General features: G+C 39.2%; 1 protein-coding gene across 3 annotated transcripts in view; it reads right to left on the bottom strand.

The window, feature by feature from the left end:
* AP3B1 (adaptor related protein complex 3 beta 1 subunit) overlaps positions 1-19,781 on the bottom strand; it is a 147,645-nt gene extending 127,864 nt beyond the window's left edge. For 2 of the 3 annotated variants that reach the window (XM_017808080.1, XM_017808083.1), the window contains exons 1-3: positions 10,926-11,175; positions 7,693-7,768; positions 300-374 (exon numbers count right to left, since the gene is read on the bottom strand). In XM_017808080.1, coding sequence (XP_017663569.1) covers positions 300-374; positions 7,693-7,768; positions 10,926-11,098 — 324 coding nt within the window. In that variant the 5' untranslated portion in view covers positions 11,099-11,175. Of the gene's footprint in view, positions 1-299; positions 375-7,692; positions 7,769-10,925; positions 11,176-19,525 lie in introns of those variants that run through there. The other variant, XM_017808082.1, reaches the window with a different exon arrangement.
* Positions 19,782-21,478: the final 1,697 nt, after the last annotated feature.

Genomic DNA, 21,478 nt, shown 5'->3' with positions numbered 1-21,478 from the left:
AAGAAGCACCATACCTCAAATAAACTACAGTAACTCTTCTCAATTACAAACATATTTCACAAACTTTCTGAAATCAAGAATTTTTTTTTAAATGTAAATAGTTATTATACCTCCCTCCAAATCACCCAATAGGTTTCCTTTATTTACACATAAAATTTCTACCATAATGAAATAAACTCCTAGAAGTTCTATTAAAAATGCTAGAGATTTTATAGTTTATATTGAAGTCTGGTACAATTAGATAAAATTTTCACAATCAGATCTTCCATAACAGCATGTTTAATGAGTTATAGGAATACCTCAATATTTTTACTGGCAACATTCTTCACAACAGCAGGAAACAGCTCAGAAGCATTTTTTCCCTTTGCAATCATCTGAAAAAAAGAAGGAAGAGACAAATCTTAGTAATGTAATAATAAAATTTATTAGAGTACGGTTTGTGTTATGTTGATTTATTTCAGATCTGTATTTCAAATCTGATTTCTATGAAATTGAGGATAAAACCCATTTTTTAGTTATTAGAATATACGTGATACAATCCATACAGCAAAAACTCTGAGTGCTGGCTAGTTACAAGTTTGGGCGATGGAATCAATGAACTGGACTTTAACATATAGGATGACAAATAACTTTTAATGCCTTAAAAATAACTAGAAACGGAGATCTTGCTAATCTGAAAAGCCTTGTAGAATTACCTTTTAGGAGCTGGGAAAAAAAAAAAAAGGCACAACAAAACCCATCAGAAGCCATACAAGTTTCAGTGCTGCTCCTTTTCCCTGAAACAATCTTGGTTTGCAACAGCACCAAGAATAAAAATAAAAATAGACATCACACTTTAAAAACAAGGCAAGGTTGTTTTCCATAGCAAGTTAAACACAAAAGGCTGTAAAGTGTTTATAGAAAACAAAAAAGGATAAACAGAAATCACACAGTGAAAGTAAGATCAATGCACTAATTTTCTTCTATTTTTCTTTTTTTTTTTGAAAGGAAGTTTTCATGTTTGATCTTGGAGAAATCTGAAACCAGACATGTCATAAACAATAAAATTGTCACAATAAAGACCATAAACAACAAAACCCCAGTTTAGCTTCAGTTCTTGTACGAACACCGCAGTTGCACAACGTTCTTACTTCTTAGATCTAATTGCAGTAGACTGTCTGGCAGTACTTTTAAGTCCAAACTGCATACCCTGGGATTTCAGGAATTTCTTCAACAGCACTGTAACTTGATGTAACATAACTCTGAGAATCTGTGTGTCTTGCCCAAGGATGAGATTCAGCCAGTCAAACATCAAGTAAATCAGAAAGCTCACTAAGCAAATACAGAATCATAGAACAGAGACCGTTCAAGTCACTTAGTCCAACTTCCCTGCAGTGAACGGGGACATCTTCAACTAGATCAGGGTGCTCAGAGCCCTGTCCAATCTGATATTGAATGTTTCCAGAGATGGGGCATCCACCATCTCTCCAGGTAACCTTGTTACAGTGTTTCACGACCCTCGCTGTAAAATACTTTTTCCTTATATCTAATCTATAGCAACCTTTTAGTTTAAACCATCACCCCTTGTCCAGTCACATGTCCTACTACAAAGTTCCTCTCCAGCTTTATCGTAGGCCCTTTTTTAAGTACTGAAAGGTGCCATAAGGTCTCCTTGGAGCCTTCTCTTCTCCAGGCTGACAACCCCAACTCTCTTGGCCTGTCCTCATAGGAGACCTACTCCAACCCTCAGATCATTCCTGTGGCCTCCTCCAGACCTGCTCCAACATGTACATATTTTTCCTGTGTCAACAACCCCAGAGTTGGATGCAGTTCTTCAGGTGAGGTCTCTGGTACCAGAGCAGAGTAGAAGGGCAGAATCCCCTCCCTTGACTCACTGGCCACGTTTTCTGGGCTATTATAAGTGAACACTGTCAGCTCACAACCAGCATTTTACTCACCAGAACTCCCAAGCCTTTCTTGGTAGAGTTGCTCTCAATCCCTTCATCCTCCAACCTGTACTGATAGTGGGGTCTGCCACAACCCTAGGGCAGGGCCTTGTACTTGGTCTTGCTGAACCCCATGAGGTCCACATAAGTTTCCCATGGGTCCAGCTTGTCCAGGTCCCTCTGGATGGCATCCCATCCCTCAGGCATGTAAACCACACCACTCAGCCTGGTGTTGTCTGCAAATCTGGTGATGGTGCACTCAATCCCACTGTCTACATCACTAATAAAGACATTAAACAGTACTGGTCCCAGTACAGACCCCTAAGGGATAACACTTGTCACTGATGTCCACTAGGGTCCAACACAAATAAGCAACAACAAATATACAGGGATCCAACACAGAAACGTGAGCTCTGCAACTGCAGTTACTCCTGTACATAACCATCTTACACTTGGACCGTTATTCAACATTATATAGCTGATTAAACTTCATATTCTTAACTCACAGGTCTGTTTGTGTACTTTGTTGATAAAACACATCAAAAGCATAAAGAATTAGGATCTCATGCAACAAAAGCAATAACACACAAAACCAGGCAATACCTGAGAAACTGTATATTCACAGAAGCTTAGAAGAAAGATGACGGAAGAAGAAAAAAGGCAGCTGTAGTTCAGGCTATTAGTCAGTCTTTCAAAAGGGTTTAAGAGCAGCTATCCAGCATGACGTTTAAATTCAACATCTTGAACTATTTCTTGCAGCTGTATTAAAAGTCACAAAAAGTGACAAACTAAAAAGCAAGAATATTATATGAGTTTCAAGGGGTTTTTATCTAAGAATCTAAAATAAACCACTGCTGTTAGGACTGAGGGGTCTTCACAATAAATGTCAAATTCAAAATGATCACACAGAACTCAGCACCAAGATGCACTGCAGAGAAGTACGATAGAATAAAATACTATCATCTTATCTTGATGCAACGGAAGTTATGTTACTCAAAAACTAAGATGATCCTTAGACTTCCCTGACAGGCTCTAACAGCATGACTCTATGAATTACTTGGATTATTTAACTGATCAACCATAATAGCTCCAGCATACCACGTAAATATGTATTTAGGGTCTTTTAAAAGAGTGTATTTTGACTCGTTATTGTATAACAATTAGCATAAATCCTCCTTAGCTCATGGATCATTAACCTGAAAGAACATAATGGCTCTTTCCAAGACTAAGGTCTATCATGTCATTTTGGTTGCTATGCCTAGAGATTCTCCAGTTGTGTTGTCTTATATATCTGGAGTTTCTGCACAAAAACTTTCATTCTAGAATGTGTTACGTAATGCCAGAGTGTATTAAACTTTTTTTTTTTCCTATGTGAGAGACACACATATATGGATGATACTCTTTGAGGAAAATGAGGCATGTGACTGTTTTCTAAATTAATGCTCTGAAATCTTCTGGAGTGAAATTCCACAGAGTATTTTCCCAGATGAGAAATTCAGATAGGCTTCAAGATATGGTACTGAGAACATCTTCGTTGTTGTAATATCAGTGTATGTTTTAAAACAAATATCAGCTATTGTGTTTTCATGCATAGAGTATAAAATGTATACTCTTCAAATTTATTTCTAACCCAGCAGTATTGCTCATAGTCATTCAAAGATTGTATTTATTTTATAGCAAGCATTTAAGGAAGAAACAAAAAATTACATACTGACTAAAAATAAATATAAAAAAATAAAATCCTTGATCATGAAAGTCACACATACGTATCTTACCTGAACTAGGCTTAGATACATTTGTGTATGAGAGGGGAGTGGAAAAATATGGACTACTCCTATGCTTGAATTTACATTGTTAAAAGTCACTCTCCGGAAGACAGATTTCAGTTTATTTGTAAAAAATCTCCTTCATCCTAGGAGAAAGTTCACAAACCACCCAACAGTAGGAAGAAGCAGCAAAGGATGCCATAAATAGTGCTCTCCTTGTACTCCTCTATCACACCTATATGAAGGTTCAGCCTCTTGAAATCTACTAAAAGACTAAGAAAACTATTGGTATCATAGAATTATAGAGTCATAGAATGGTTTAAGGTGGAAGAGACCTTAGAGACTAACCCCTCTTCCATGGACAGGGACGGCTTATCAAGCATTCCTCCTATGAGGACAGGCTGAGAGAGTTGGGGTTGTTCAGCCTGGAGAAGAGAAGGCTCTGAGGAAACCCTATAGCACCTTCCAGTACCTAAAGGGTCCTATGAGAGGGCTGGAGAGGGACTTCTACAAGGGCATGTAGTGATAGGACAAGGGGTAATACCTTTAAGCTGACAGAGGGTAGCTTTAGATTAGATGTTAGGAAAAAATTCTTTACTGTGAGGGTGCTGAGGCACTGGAACAGGTTGCCCAGAGAAGTTGTGGATGCTGTATGCATAGCTTTTTCCCCTATCTAAAACTAGTGAAAAGAGCATTTCAGTGAGACACTTTAAACAATACTCTGACAACAGAGTTCCTTTTTTCCTCTAATAATAAAGATTGAGGAAGCATTTCTGGAAAACACATCTCATTCCTGAGAGATATAAGCCCCTCTCTATATGCAAGCATACAAGCACCTTTGTGCTCTGCAAGAACATTATCACCACTGTTACAAGACCTCATGGTAATTGTGCAACGTCCCAGTCCTGGCCTGCGAAGCTCATTGTTTGAGTTTGTTATGTCAACCAGAGGTTGGTACCAGATGTGTGGTAGGAAACATAGTTTAAACACAGCACAGGAAAACAGCAAACACTTTGAAGATACGGAAGGAACTGAAAAGAGAGAATGCAGTAATTCAAACAACTCGCTGTCAAGTTTAGCTTACAAGACAAAAGGTTGTTACTGCTTTAAGAAGCAGCAGTTGAGAAGAGGAAAAATATCCAAGAAACAGAAGGTGCCTGCTGTCATTTGGGAAAGTAGTGCTCTTCCTCCATTGCACAGTGCTTAGAACAGGCACAAAAACCAAGGATCACAAACTTAAAACAGGACAAAAATCTAGAACTGGAAACTGGGGAGAATTGTCAGAATTGGAAAACAGGGGAGCAGAGGAAAGAATGTGTCCAATTAGTTCTGCCTTCCCTTGTTGAAGACTTCTTGAGCCTGATCACTTCAGCCTAAGACCATCAAGGACCACAGCTATCAGTGCTAACCACATGTCTCCAGGTCATGGCATCATGCACTTCCATAAAATTAAATAAACAGTTAAGAACTCTTTTGAATATGCAGCAGCAGCAGGTATTTATAATGACTGCATTTGCTCATTGCACACTTATTTACAGTGATAGGATTGTTTGTAGCAGAAAAAAAAAAATCAATCTAGTAAAACCTTGGTTTATAATTTAAATCTGATTCAATTTAATGGTTTCTAATTCCCCCACATACATACATACATACATTCAGTTGCAACTGCTTCTAAAAACAGACAAAGATCTGGCAACTTTTTGAAAAAGAAAACCAAGGGAGCAACAGGCAACTTTCCCCAACCCTCCTGCCCACAGTAATAGCCAGAATAATAGCTTTTCTGAGGGAAGCACAAAGAATGTAAGTTAACCATAGCTTGAAACCATGACACTTCTAAATGCCATGTTTTTTTGCAACAGCACTTCTATATGCCAGACTCTCACTGATCAAAACCTGAGTAATCCCACATCATATCAGAGAAGATGAATTAACAAACCTTTCACCAAAAAAAGAATGACATCATGAAATAGCAGTTGATAGTTACCCAGATCTCATGGGTAATAACGTCTCTGGCAGGACTTGGATCAATGGCAAAAAAGACAAACAGCTTAAGTAAAACTTTCATCACTAAAGGGTAACGAAGGGAAAAACTGCCAGCTCTAGAGTCTGTGGAAAGAACACAATCGCATGATACAAACTGTACCTATTCACTTTGGTATGTACTCAGATAAGATTAAGGATGTAAAAACCAAGGAAAACAAAAAAGCATGCCCAAAGGAGACTGAAACGAAGTCAAATGGACACTGAACAGTTTTCCATAGCACATTCTTCCAATACTTTTAAGAAGAAAAAAAGGGAACTATCAACTTCATGTTCAGTTTTTAGGGTTTAAACACGCAATAGTGTTAAACATTATTTCACAGAATCACAGGATATGCTGAGTTGGAAGGGACCTACAAGAATTATCATACAGGGGCCTCCTGGCCCTGTACAGGACCATCCCCAAGAGTCGCACCATGTGCCTGAGAGTATTGTCCAAATGCTTCCTGAACTCAGGCTTGGTGCTGTGACCCCCACTGCCCTGGGGAGCCCATTTCAGTGCCCAGTCATCCCCTGGGTGAAGAACCTCTTTCTAATAACCAACCTAAACCTCCCTGACACAACTTCAGGCCACTCCCTGGTCCCGGCACTGGTCACCACAGAGAAGAGATCAGTGCCTGTCCCTCCTCTTCCTCTCACAAGGAAGTTGTAGACTGAGATGAGGTCTCCTCTCAGTCTCCTCTTCTCCAGGCTGAACAGAACAAGTGACCTCAGCTGCTCCTCACACAGCTTCCGCTCAAGGCCTTTCACACTCTTATTGCCCTCCTCTGGATACTCTCTAACAGTTTTATATCCTTCTTATATTGTGGTGCCCAAAACTGCACACAATATTCAAGGTGAAGCCGCCCCAGTGCAGAGCAGAGTGAGACAATCCCCTCCCTCAGCTGGCTGGCAATGCTTTGCCTGATGCCCCCTAGGACACGGTTGGCCCTCCTGGCTGCCAGGGCACTGCTGACTCATATTCAACTTGCCATTGACCAGGACTCCCAGGTCTCTTTCTGTGGCACTGATTTCCAGCATCTCATTCCCCAGTCTGTATGTTCATCCAGGGTTGCCCCATCCCACGTGCAGAATGTGGCACTTTCCCTTGTTGAACTTCATACGGTGATTGCCCAGTTCTTTTATTTATTGAGGTCCCCTCTGCAGGGCCTCCCTGCCCTTGAGGGAGTCAACAGCTCCTCCCAGTTTTGTGTCATCTGCAAACTTACTTAGTGTCCCTTCCAGTCCTGTGTCCAAGTCATTTATGAAGACGTTGAAGAGCACAGGGCCCAAGATAGAGCCCTGTGGAACCCCACTAGTGACAGGTCACCAGTCTGATGTCACCCCATTCACTATTACCCTCTGTGCTCCAGCCATGAGCCAATTGCTCACCCACCACAATGTGTTTATCCAGCTGTGAGCTGGACATTTTGTCCAGAAGAATCCTGTGAGAGACAGTATCAAAATCTTTACTGAAATCCAAAACCAGTACACCAAGTGGTTTCCCTTGATTAGCTAGGTGGGTTACCTTGTCATTTAATCACCTCTATAGGTGCACAGTTTGCCTGAAATACTTAGTCAACTATATAAGCATCGTGCTCAATTAAAAAAAGAAAATCTTTATTTAATCTAATAAAATAAAAATAGTAAATGCAATTTGTCATTTTTCCTGCAAATTTCTGATTCCAGTCTGCTGATTTTGAAGCTTCTCTCAAGGAACCATTTCCTATTCAAAGTCTCACTGAAAGTAATTATTTACAGGCATATTGGCACTGTTACATGACTATTTTAAAAGTACATGACAGTATATATCCTGATATAGGAATTTCTACACAAAATTCCAAATTAAGGATTTCACCATTTCATTACCACAACTTTTAAACATCACTTAGAGATTCAAATGCTAATGTTGTACAGGATCTGTAAAGTGAAAACATTATTCCCATCCAAGAAATAAAAATAATAATAAAAAAATCACATACTCCAACAATCCTCTTCATAGCATCCAGCTTAGCAGAATCTTTACTGCTTTCCAACATTTGTTTTAGGTCTTCATTTCTACGGTAGAAAGAGTAAAGCATCAATTAGAAAAAATAAAGAATAAAAGCAGAACACCATTTTTATATTCTTCCATCAATTCAGCAACTTAAGTTGAACCACTGCCCCTTCTTGTCCACTTTTAAATTGTATTTACTAACATGCTGGCCTAGTACAATGAAGTGTTTAGCAAAAGAATCTATCAGATTCTAACAACAATGTAACATCACACAACTTCAATCAGCTGTATGCTCAACCTTGACTGGAATCCGGTTGAGATCTTGAGACAAGAGCTTAGTTTAAACCAACTCAACTCAACTCATTCCCTTCTCTCTCTTTCCCCAGTGAGGGCCAGATGCACCACCCGAAGGTTGACGCGTTTGTGTTAAAATCTAGTATCAGCTAACATAAGTCACTGTAAAGCCCAATAGTAGACTTCAGTATGCTTTGAATTTCACTAAAAATCACACATATAACCTTTCATCTGCTTTTCTGGGTTGTAAAATGCCATTCCCTGTCATCGGGATTAAAAGCCTCAGATCTGCAGTATGTTTATGCCATATGATTAAGATAGCCTGATGATCAGACATATATTGTCCAAGCACGTTTTACAGGTGAAATAAAATTCTCACAGAAAAATATCAAGTCAATAAGGATGCTCTCTTGTAGATACATCTCCTCATTAGCTGCCACTAGTAAGAAACCTCACCCTGCTTGGCATTTTAGATGCAAACAGATCACAGTCTAACTGCATTTATAGACAGCGAAAGTTTACAAAAAGAATTCTTTGAACAAACAGCCTTTTGTAGTGTCTGGATTAAGTACTAAAAAACTATGAAGCAAACAATGGCTCAAGAAGAGACGTCTGCAATACTCCAAAGAACTCCAAAAGCTTTCCAAACCCTGTGAGCTTCACACATTGAAGGGCCTGGCACATCGGGTAGACCTTGGCTGGACACCAGGGGTCCACTAAGCCACTCCATCACTACCCTCCTCAAGCAAGATGAAGGTGAGAAAACAAGATGGAAAAAAACTCATGTGTCAAGATAATGACAGTTTAATAAAGCAAAAGAAAAGGCTGCATGTAGAAGCAAAGGAAAAAAGAGATTTATTCTCTCTTTCAGATCCACAAGCAATGTCCAGCCACCTCTCAGGACATGGGGCTTTAGTATACATAGCAGGTGCTTCAGGAGACAATCATAATAACGAATGTCCACACCCTTCTCCTTAGCTTTTATTGATGAACATTCACCATATAGTATGGATTATTCCTTTTGTCAGTCAGGGTCAGCAGTCCTGGCTATGCACCCTTCCAAGATCTTGCCCACCTCCAGGCTACCAGTGAAGAGGGATATTGGAGAGACATCTTGACTACTGCGTGAGCAATGCTCAGCAGTAGCCAACACACTGGTGTGTTATCAACTACCAAAAGAAAGCACAGCATGATGAAGGCTGCTATGGGGTAAAGTAACTCCACTCAGCCAAACCCAATATATCCACACAAGATTTCAAAAGTGAATGCAAAACCTAAATATATTTGGATTTATCACTGCCCTTAGAATTCCAGACAGCGAAGAAAAGAGGTTTAAGTCAAAGCCATAGTTAGTTACAATGAGACCAAATGTTGTTGTCATCCATTCCTTCATAAATCCTTATAGAACATTTTTCCTACTTGTAAGGAACAGAGTGACTCCAGACTCCAGTGGAGATCTCCTCATCTTTTCAAAGCCAATACTGCATCTATTTTGTGCCCTCCATGAGAAATCCACATTGCCCACATGTTTCAGTATACATCCACAAAATTAAGAACCACAACCAGATGGAAAAAAAACCCCAATCAACATTATTTCCTACCAAGCTCTCTTTATTCTTGGCCACAGAAATAGCTTATTTTGCTATCCTATCCACCTTGGTATAGGATACCAAGTAAGTCTCAGTTCTTTTAGGTTAGCTTGAAGTACCTTGCCTGAGACTTTGCTGTAGCTGGATACAGAAATTCGGAGACCCCTGATTCTTTCTGCTTAAGTCTTAATCCTTACCTGTGCAAGAATCTCTATGACACAGTTATCAAAGTTATGTAGCAAAAGTCTGGACTTGATTTACAAAGTTGTTTCTTATCCTATGCTCCAGCTTCCTACTGCTGTTGCAAACAATGGCATACATAAAAATTTTCTTAAGAAAGGATGTTCTTTGATGTTTGATCTCTGTATACTTTCAAGATTAATAAACGAGAAAGGAGATTTAATCCATGAAACAGATAGCAACTAACAAGCCAGCTTTACGTTACATCTAGGTGTTAAAAAGACAAATTACTTGTCAGTAGAATTGCCTTGTTAAGGGCTCGACATGTTTCAATTATCTCAGACCTAGCGGGAGGTTAACAAAGCTTGGGAAGAAGGATGTACCACTGACAGTGGACACAAAGAATGCAGAATTTATGGTTCACAAGGACATTTGGCAGAACCCCCAAGATAAAGAAGAAACTAATAAAGACAACTCAGCAACAGTGCTGAATCAGCTCCAACTCGGTAAAAGGTAATTCTCCAGTGGGAGATTATGACTATGGCCCACCAACTCAAAAAATCCACTGACCCAATGGAAAAGAAAGGCTGAGCAAGTGGAGTAATTAACATGAGAAGCAAGAGAATCGTTAACCAACAGAAGACAGAATATTAATTAACAGGAAAAAATAAGAATACGTCAACAAAGCAGAAAATGTGAAAAAAATAATTTGAACTTCAAGTAGCAAAAACAGAGGAAGTTATACAAAACAAGATCCAAGTAGCTGCTGAAGATTTTCTCCCAGAATGTAACAAACATGAAGAAAAATGGAAAAGGTGAATTTAAGATGTGAAGACAGAAGAAAGGACTATTTAATGATAAAATGTACTTCTAACTGCTTATAGAAAATATCATACATTTCAAATTACAACATTTTGAAATGTTAACTGGGAAGACATAAACCAGAGAAACTAAGATAGGAAGACCTGTTTTCAGCCAGCCTTGCTTCCATAAGAGAAAAGCAGCAGGTAGGGAAAAGAAAAAGAGAAATTAAATTACAAGTTCTTGATGAATCCATTTGGAAATTGATTGTTACTTAAATTGATGGGTTGTGAGGGTTGTTTCAAATATTTTCTGACAAATTATAATCCAGGATTACCAAACATTAGGTACTTACAGAGTAAAATATTGTTCCATACATCCACATGGATCAGCAGCAGCAGCAAGCCTTTTTTCTTCTACAGTTAGATACGGTTTCAGTGTAACCTCAAAGTTTCGCCCCTTAAGAGCAGATTTAATAGTGCAAGACACCTCAACTATTTTACCCAACATTGTGGAATTTTGTTCCATTCTTTTAAGTGCAGTATTAAAACAAAAAAAAATGCACACACAAAATCAGTGTGCTCAATCAAGCTTGCCTTCCAAGAGTGAAGTCTACTCAAAAAAAAAAGAAAATCTTATTATGTAACAGGATACCCACTCCCTTGCTGTTTTAACTTCTAGAAACAAATATCCTTCACAGATTTCAAAGGTCATTTCCCTCCAAAAGCAACTCTTATCAGCAGCCTCAATGAACAATGGGAAAAGCAAATGCATTTCAGACTTTCATAATACAGTTTATTGTACAGTATAAAAATATTTCCATCTTTTCAGCATTAAGAAGATTTAAGGGAACTTCAATCCTTAAGTTAGATCCCTCAAAACTGAAAGCATAAACGTAAGCACCACACTTCGGTTCGTGTTTATATACTCATTAATTATTCGGAACTGACAATTCTTCAGCACAGAATGTTAGACAAATAATTTCTTTATCACTTATGTCCACTTGCCAGGAGTTCAGGAAAATGCAAGCAACTCTCCAGCTGCATCAACACCTTTGCCCCTCCCTGCTAAAACTTGGAGGGTAATTCTAGCCTTACAGAATTAGGTACATATTACAGATTATTGAAATATAAGCTTTATTACTTCAGGAGTAACACCTGGTTTAAAGAAGCCTAATCTGATAGTTGACAAATGATGCAGAGCTATACAAAGCGGGAAACTAATGGCTCCAGACAGAAGACATAAAAAAACCCCCACCTCTGTTATAGTAAAAATAGTCTCTGAGCCATTTTCCCTAACAATAAGAAGAAAGAAAATGACTTTCCAAGAGCAAAAAAGGGATAAACAAGAAGACTCTCACTTGTCTGCCCAATGACACATCTAAGAATGCAATGAGATTTCCCTGAGTTCCTGGATCATAATCTAGTGCTTAACATCATGCAGCCCCACCATCCGAAACGTTGGAAGTTCAAAGCACTGCTATGGACTATAATTAGAAATATTATACTCATATACAACAGTGCTATGAAATATGATCTTTTACTATTGGTATAGCATCTACTACAAAAGGTAATGAGTCAATTATTAATATATTTAGAAATCAGTTCCCAGCTGCGTTTGTAATCTTTACCACCACAGGCTTGTATTCCTCAATACTAGAATTTGAAAGCTAAAGGAGTGTAAATTAGAAATGCAAATTCATCACCTAACTTTCTCTCATAACGAGCATCACATATGGCAGATCTGCAATGACACAACACGATGGGCATCACAAAACACATCCAGAATAATATGTTCTCCTCAAAACACTGGTTGAATGTTAATTCAATGAATCATGAGCAAGATGATTTCTAATTTTCTTCTATGTTTTCATATTTTATGATTGCGGCATTTAAGATACATAATACTTTTTTCCTTCTATCTCAAAATGCTGCTTTCTTAATACCTTTGTACCACTTGTAGATACAATAGAGGTATGGATATGATAGGACTGCCCTATTCCAATGCACCAAAATAAGAGGGGGTGCAGGAGGTGGAGATGTGGTGTGATAAGTGTGTGGAGTGCAGGGAACAAAAGAAAATAAAAACAAAAAACCACCCTGGATCCTGAAATTCATAAGATTATACTGCCAAACAGCTTTAACAGCCTGTTATGCCAGAAAGCACCTCGACCACGTAACTCTCTATGTTGATTATGGCAAACAGAACTAGAGATGAACTCTGAATATGCCATACTATTGTCAGCACACACTTGGTCACTAAAACTGCTGTCTTGCTCAGGTTAAGACAAGGATTACATATTCCATTGATCAACATTACCCACTTTCACAGAAAACAAACAAACAAACAAACAAAGGGTAGGCATAACTACACATCACTGAGGTTTACACACATTTGGCAGCAATAAATCTGAGCCCCTCAATTACTTTGTCTTCTCCTACAAACTAAGACAAACTTTTAATCATACTAAAATATTAATCCATAACCTGTGGCATGTCATTTGCCACTGCATCTACATATTCTGAATAATTCTTGTTAAGACAACACTTGCTCCACTCTGGAAAAATATACATTTGTTTTATTTTCTATTCTTTTTTAGGAACATTTAGGAACATTGTAAGATGAAACCCATAAAAGGTTTTGCTACAGTTCCAATGTACCCAGTCACTTAAAGAAGTCACCCACTAATCATAAAGCTTTCTTTGTAAATAAGCAGAAGGTTCATGAGTATCAAAACTGAAACTGAAGCCCAGCCAGTAATGCAACAGAAACCTTGGGAACAGTTTTAATCAACTCTACGAAAGAATGAATTTTAAACAAATAAACCCATGGTGAGACAAAGGGTTTTCATATATAAGGACAGCACTGGAAGAAAAGATACAGGAAATGGCAAACAAATCCACCACAGGGGAGGAAGCGAGCTTCTTGGTATTATGGCATAAGCTGTTATAGAACAGAAGTTACAAAAGTGCCACTCAGTTGAACTTTAACAATGCATTTCTTGTTTTACATTTTCCATCCGCTGCATACTTTCAGTTACACAGTATCAACTGCACTGTTCTTGTGTTCAAAGACTTTAGGAGACTTCAGTTGAGAGGACATGCTTTTAACCAAAGCATATTAAGATTTTTTTTTTTGCCTTCAGCACAGCAAAACGTTCCAATGAAAAGTTCAAAATAAAATACTGTGAATGTTACCAGGTTTGAAGCAGAAAATCCACACTGAGAGAGCAGCTTAACCTTTTGTCCTGGCACCTGAGTAGTAATGAAGTCCTGTGTAGTACTAATGAAGTCCCATGTTTCCCCACAAAATTTTAAAAAAATATATTTTTTTCTTACGTTTAACTGGCACTGCAAAATCCTCAAAATAAATTGGCTTATTTTAGGACATGCTATTGCGTAAACTCTAAATGAGTTTAAATTTAACATTTAAAGAGGAACTACAAATTGATTTCAGAGCCATAAAACTTGGAAGCTAAATTGGCAGGAAATACATGCTACCATATGAGTTTACTTTTGCTGTTCATTGGGAATTTTCCTCTAGCAGGAAATTAAGAAACCCGAGTTTCACTGAGTTTCAGTCTACACCACAAACTGTTTGAATGACATCTTGTGGTGCTGTTAAGTACTGCCATCCTCTTCCACTATAGCACTGTATTTACTGCTAATTCACAACACAGTATTCGACTATTACTTCAAGGAAGACCCAAGTCATATGGCTACGAGTGTAGCTGTTCTATGGTTTAAAGAGATATTCAGATAAGAAGTAATTTATTTGCTTTCAGCCACTCCTAATTTTTCAATCTGAAAAAGAAACACACTACCCAAAAAGCAAACTTGATAGTTTAAAGGATAGCCTGCAGAGATGTGAGGAAAACCAGGATAACTATAGTATCCTCTAAGGATGAGAGTCACAGAGAACAAGAACAATTATGGTATAAGCAGCAACAAAATTTAATTCATTTAATTATTGCTTTGCCACTAGTTGCTCAAAGTACTTGCAATCCGGATGGTTTTAAGTATAGTCTCATCTTTCTGAGAGAGGAAACAGATAGAAAAGTGTAAAGTTAAAACCTGAGTAAAGCATCTTCCCAGTTCTCTGTTGTGAACCTGTAGTACTCGAACAGTGCTTCAGCAGCTCAGTGCATGAACACCTGTAAGCTGCTGCTACCACCACCGTCAATGCAGAGATGTAAACTACCTACATTTCAAATGCTCTAACCAGATGGCAGCTAGTACGACAAAGCAGTTTGAAATCCTTTGAAATCCTGATTGCAATTTAATCTAAGATTATCTATTGTCAGTAGAGTAGTAACAGACACTACTTCACCCAGAAACAAGAAAGGTTGTCTGAAAGGATGAAAAGCATCAATCTTGCAATTCCACTGCCTACAACCTCTTCTGATAGTGCCCACACCATTGACACTGCAAGGAAACTTCTGCTAGGGAGAAATCTTCATTGGTGGAAGATATCAGTTTCCTGAAGGCTGAGAATCTGAGGTGGTGCTGCCACTTAAGTGGTTGTGTCAACAGCCTGTCTTGAGGCAAGTGATCAGTGTTTGTAGACATTTGTAGATCACTTTGCAGCATTGGGTAGTTGTAAAGGGATTATAGGGAAGTGAGAAGCAGTATCACAGAATATTCTGAGTTGGAAGGGACCCACAAGATCATCGAGTCCAACTCTCAGTGTTTCCAGCTTTCCCAAAAATGGTGGGAAAAGGTTTCTTTTAAAGATACCACCACAAAGCTGGTGTTGTCACTGACAGAGCCAGTGTTAGTATATTTACATAGAAGTACACAACATTTCAGAAACCCTGTTAAAGAGCATTACAATGCTGTTCATCTTCTGGCAGGATGCCAAAAGAATTCTGGTTTCCTTCCAGAAACAAAACTACCAAAGGGTGGCGCAGACAAGGATAGCCTTCAAAAAGCAGAACTAAGAAAAAGTGCAATTTCTTGCAAGCATCAGCCTTATAACAGTTATAAAAATGTGTATTTAATACCACTCAGGATGCAGATCAAAGCAAGCATCTAAAGCAAATATATGACAATGCAATAAATATGCAGAAACCACAGAGAAGATCTTAAACTATAAAACTTGCCTGAGAAAATAAAAAAGCCTCAAAAATGTAATGACTACATTACAGACTACCATAGCAAATCAACAGTTCACTGCTTGCATCCTCATATGTGCCAAGTGCATGGCAATAAGCACATATTCACTCTGTGTCACTTCCCATCAGATCTGACAGATTTCAGCTGGAGAAGTGTTCTGCAATAGTATTGCTCACGTTTGTACACTGCACTTAGTTCCTATCCTGGTACTGACTAGAAGGTTCAGATTTTATCTTGTAGACTCATGAGTTCATCCAAACCATTCAGCTTTGTTGGGTTGTACATCCTACCGAAACTGGCATATCGCCACATCAGTGGGCATAGGGCCATTTTAACAGATGGGAAAAGAAAGTAGTTGTGCCAATGAGATAGTGGATGCATCGAGTTTGAATATTAGAGCTGGAGTGTCTTCCAAGAATTTCACAAATGGCAATCCATGTGCAATCTCTCCATGACTGGTTGAACAGAATATGCCAAGACAAAACTAGATCAATTTAAGACTCCAAGAACATCTCTGGCAGGTTGAAAGTTGAAAAGTTCTGAAAGTTGAAAGCAAGCTTTTAGCTCCCAAAAGTCTTCAGCACAGAGAATTGGGCAATGAGTATCTTAATGAAATCACCACCTTCAGCTCTCTGCAAAACATGCTTACAAAATCTCTGCAAAAAAAAAAACCAAAAAGGCTTTGCAGCCCTGATGAGTTTTCTGACGAATGGCTCAACGAAACACATAAGCCAGATTTGCAACAAAAACAAAAGTCTAATAAATTACAAATGTATTTTGCTTGGCGGGAATACAGTTTAAAGATGCAAATCAGTAAAGTTGAAAATGTGTGTTATAAATTTTGCCATCTGCTTCAATACTGTACTTATCAATTGATATGTAATGACGTTACTCCTGTGGTTCACCTCTAAGTTTTAACATTTTATTCAGAAAAAGCAATAGCTAGTTTTATTGCTGAAACGGTACTATTTCCAAGAACCAAACATTATTATACTTCAGTTTTATATGCAGGTAAATTTTGTTTAAAATGCAAATTCTGTGTACTAATTAGCTCTCCAGTTACTCTTAGAAGTTGGAAGGTAGTTAGAGTTTTTACTTCGCCAAATAGAGCAATAATAATGTAAAATGAATAATGTAACTATAACAATATTCTATTATCTCAGGTGATGTGCATCACATGGTACCTCTCTATACCATACAGATTATTTTGAGAGTCTTCCAGTGCTTATTGCATGGATTCCATCTATCAAGAACATGGAGAAATAGCTCGAGGCCCACAGGCTGGATTCAGCTTATCCGTAAGGTTTACATTACCCATTGGCTCTTACAAATTTTCTGCTGAAAACTCCTGTTATGGGCAAAAACAGTCTGCACTTGTCTGCAGACTGTTTCCATTATTCTGGTCACCAAAATCTGACCCTTTTTCTCCTTTTTTCAAACATATGGGACATGACAAGGATTTCAGCTGAGTATTTCTACTGAAATGTGAAAAACAAAACAGGACAAATGATGTATATTAGGTCAACTTCAGATTTCATCTTTAAGTCTACTAATACTTATTTGTGCCTCTGTGCAACTTGTCATAGGCCCTGCTGCAAGACCAAAACCAACTTATCCTAATATACAATTTGTTTATTTCAGAAGCACTGTGGCTTACTTCCTCTTCATGGCAAACAGTGGAAGACAGACACACAAACAGAAGAGTTTGGAATTTTTTTAAAGAAAGGGTTTACAGTAGTGTCTTGATACTTATACATGAACTGCATGATATTGTTACAATTAACTCCAACAGCCAAGTGCAAGCGTCTGATCCAACTGTCACTGCAGTAATGTTCAGGGCCATATATTACATATGTGCCCCTTTGCTGAGAAGGAGTACTTCTTGTATCATCAGTAGGTCTAAGGAAGAATTCCCGCTTCCACAGCAACAAAAAAAGCACTGAAACACCACAATGACATCAGATATAAGCATATCAGCAGTGATGAATGACAATCAAGAGAGATCAGCAAACAACCTCTGAAAAGCCCTAACAGTAATTTCTTTTCACCACTGGAATATTCCACTATCCCCACACTTTCATGTGCAAGAGGGAGGGACACATCTAGGACTTCTCTGTACTTCCTTGTATTGTTTTTTCATCAAGTTTTGGGCTATTACCAGAGTGAACTATTACAAATATAAACTATATGCTTGATGAATTATTACTGCATTTTCCAGAGTGCAACATCATCTGCTTTTCTAATAGTAACCCTCAATTGCAGTCCAGTAGCTTTTTCACATTACACAAATTTCATCATCTTCTCTGCACAGTGTCTGTTCCTCAGCTACCCAATCCATACTCAGAGCTTAACAACACAAGTCTGAGTCATGGATAACTTCCTATTTCAGCAAGAATTTTTTTTGTCAGCTACAAAAGACCACTGAGATCAATGCCTGCTGTCCTCTCAAGTAATTCCTTTAGAGGACAGACATTCTCCCTATTCCTGTAAGTGTCAGAGAAAGTCTGGGGGAGCAATTAATTAATAAGACATTCACACATATCACAAGTTATTCTGTTTCTTCCATACTGAAGGACAATCATATACATACACACGTACAAAATATCTCAGGACCCCAGAGCTGTATTTCCCCATGATCACTGGGGAGCCTTGGGTAGAATTAGTCACTTCAGCTTCCGCATCTAATAAAACAGGGAGCTATACTTCACTTGCAAAACAATCTGCAAAACAGTCTGAAGTTTATGAGTTATGTAGAGAATTATGGCCATGACCAACTATTGGGGTACCCCCCTCTGTGGAAAAAAGAACATCGCAAAATGATGATTAAGAAATAAAGTGCAAAGTTGTTTCTGTGGAAGGGGACAAGAAAAGGAAGGTGCAAACAACATAGATAAGCTACAGCTGATTCACAGAGGGGCATCTGTGCTAGAACATTGAAAAAAATCAATTGGAACAGAATGAAAAAGCAAAGAATTTAGTGGAATAGAAGGGGTAGAAGAAATGCGATTCATCCAGCAAACTGAGAAGGCCCATCAGCTGTTGATTCACAGAGCTAAGCATCAGAGTGACAGCAGCTTCATGTTGTTGTGATTTACTTTGGTGTGGCACACAAATAAATACATCAGTCGAGGTTTCTAGAGCATGAATGTTCTCTTTGTGCAAAACAATCAAACTGAAGAAGTAGCAATTGATTTTCTAATGTACATGAGACCTTAGTTTATGGTGCTTTTTATTGGTTGTTCTTGGAATAGATTTCCAATTTGTTGCAATTGTCCAATTGCAGCTTAGCAAACCTTTTGATCCCTTCATTTGGACACTCTTCCTCTCCAATCCACTTTTTCTTGAAGAAGATGAAAGCTCCCTGTGCCAGTGCACTTGGCTGGGGCCTTTTTTTCCCCTTCTCCATTTCCTCATTTTGACTTCTGATACTATTAGCACTGTTAACACCCACTTTGAGCTGGCCACCTCGTCCTGAACAACTACATTTCCAGCTACAGCCTCCACAAATACTTTTTTTACAAGCACTTTTATATATATATAAATATATATAAATACACTTGAAGGCAAAATTAAGATAATTCCAGCGTGGTTAGCTGTCGAAACAGAGGAAAAACGATAAGCAGTATTTCAAACAAACCAACTGAAAAACTTTACAGCTAACCCACTCCCTATGCACACCTTAAACGTAAGCAAGTGAACTTTTCCGCGGAGTCACGAGGGGGGGAAGTGGGAGGCCCCTGGAGCTGCCCCTGCCCGTGGGATGGCGCGCCAGCCCAGCACCGCCCGAGCGCCCACGGGATCGTCCACCCAGCGCCCGCACCGAGCCCTCTCCCTCCCTTACTTCTTGGTGTCGCTGCTAAAGAGCCCGAAGGCCGCGGGAGCCGAAGGGGTCACGGTGGGCGCCGCTTCCTGCGCCAGCTCGGGCGCCGCCTCTCCCCCCTGCTCGCTGTAAGCGAGCCCGTTGCCGGACATGGTGGTGGTGGATGGTGATGGTGTCGCCGCTATCGCCCCTCGCCCCGCCAAAGTTGCCGGCGCAGCTCTCACACACAGACGCTCCCCGCAGTCAGTCACACCCCTGACAGCCCCGGCGCTCCCCCCGGAAGCTCCCCGGTCACGCGGCGGGGGGCGGGCACAGCCGGGAGGGCGGGGCGGGAGCGGCCGGGCCCGGACGTGGCGGCCCTGGGGCCGGGTGAGGGGGTTGCGCAAGTACCGTCTGCCGAGTTGTGCTTCCCAGCCCTCCCTCCACTGTGCCTTTGGCGCAGCCCTTTACAGTACGAAGTACGATCTGTGGCAGTGATCCGTGCTTCTCAGATACTCGTGTCCGCTCAGGTGGCGGCGCCTGACGCTGATCCCCACACTCACGGTAGGAGTGGGGCGGCCCTGACTGACAGCAGCTGTTTACATATGGGAGGCCAAAAATGTAGAAGGATAATTAGAAGTCGTCTGAGGAAAGTTTCTCCTAATTTCTTTTTACAATCTTGTTTTCCTATGTTCATCTTTTCCCCTCTCCCCGTAGTCTCCGAGGAATGATCTGTGTTCATTAAAACGCCCTTCTATCCATCTCCTGACATATATTAGTGGAGTGCAACCTTTTCATCCTTAGAAGTAAACTCATTTCCAAAAGGTTATCTCTTCACAATCAATACTTTTTATCTTGCAGACGAAAAAAAAAGGGGGAAGGGAGGAAATGGATTGTCATAGTATATTTCTGAAGCAGCTTTTTGACTTGCTTGTCTTTCAGCTTGCTTGTACTTTTCTGATTGAAACTGAGTCATTACCAAGCAAATAAATTTTACAGAAAGAGTTACCAATACAGAATTTATTAAGAGTGTGGGACTGCTATAAAGGTAGTTGTCCTCAATAGTTGCCTTCTACGGATATCAACATTTTGATTTTCTTTTATGATCTCTCATGGCTTTTCTCTGTGTAGCACTGTCTCTTGAAAGTCATGGTTTAGGGTGCAAAAGTCTCAGTGTGAATGTTCTTGGCCATCTACATTTTACCTGTTGGTTATTTAGACTTCCATTTTTGTCCTGCCTTTTGCATTGTTTTCTTTCATTGTTTTCTGCCATCATAGTTTTCTTTCCCTGTAGAGGTAAATATCTCATTGTTACTACCATAAACAGTCACAGTAACTGTTGATGCTCATCCAGTGATGTGACTTGGGGCAGACACCTCATGTTACTCAACAAGCTGTAATTTTTTAATTCCAACAAACATTAATTTTCTTAGGCTTTATGAAAACAGTTACAGAAGATACTTTGCAGCATTTTTTACCAAGTTATATACACTTTGTGTGGATTTTTTTAAGCTGAACTGTGCTGCCAAATGTTTATTGGGTGCCCTCTTCTGGCTCCGATTATTAGTATGCTATTTGACATGAAAAAGGAGATGCGTTGGTAAGGAAATTATTTTTTAATGGCATTTGAGCTCTATATAACAGAAATGTCAAGCTATTAAAAGCTGTGCTCGTATTTTCTATACTGCTAATAGTTTCTGATATACCCAAAATGTGCTGGTGTTGCAGATCCTGCACAAATGTGTAAGACTTTTGACTTGTAAATGTCATTGATAAAGGATAAGTAATGATACAATACAAACTTCTAGTAATACAATTTTTCATTCAGTAATGATTTAGAAATCTGATGTATAATAAGTTACTTTAAAATTAAGCGTCAAGAACTCATTTCCTAACCTGGAATGAGTTTTCAGTCTGTGGCATGAACTCAGCTTCTACTATTCCTGAATAGTTCAGGAAACTCTTACACAAATGAGAAAACTAATGAGTCTGAAA

Source organism: Lepidothrix coronata, unplaced genomic scaffold (assembly GCF_001604755.1).
Source record: "Lepidothrix coronata isolate B3197 unplaced genomic scaffold, Lepidothrix_coronata-1.0 Scaffold22, whole genome shotgun sequence".
Taxonomy (NCBI): Eukaryota; Metazoa; Chordata; class Aves; order Passeriformes; family Pipridae; genus Lepidothrix; species Lepidothrix coronata.
The sequence above is the reverse complement of the archived record's forward strand: the minus strand, read 5'-3'. Positions and strand labels throughout refer to the sequence as shown.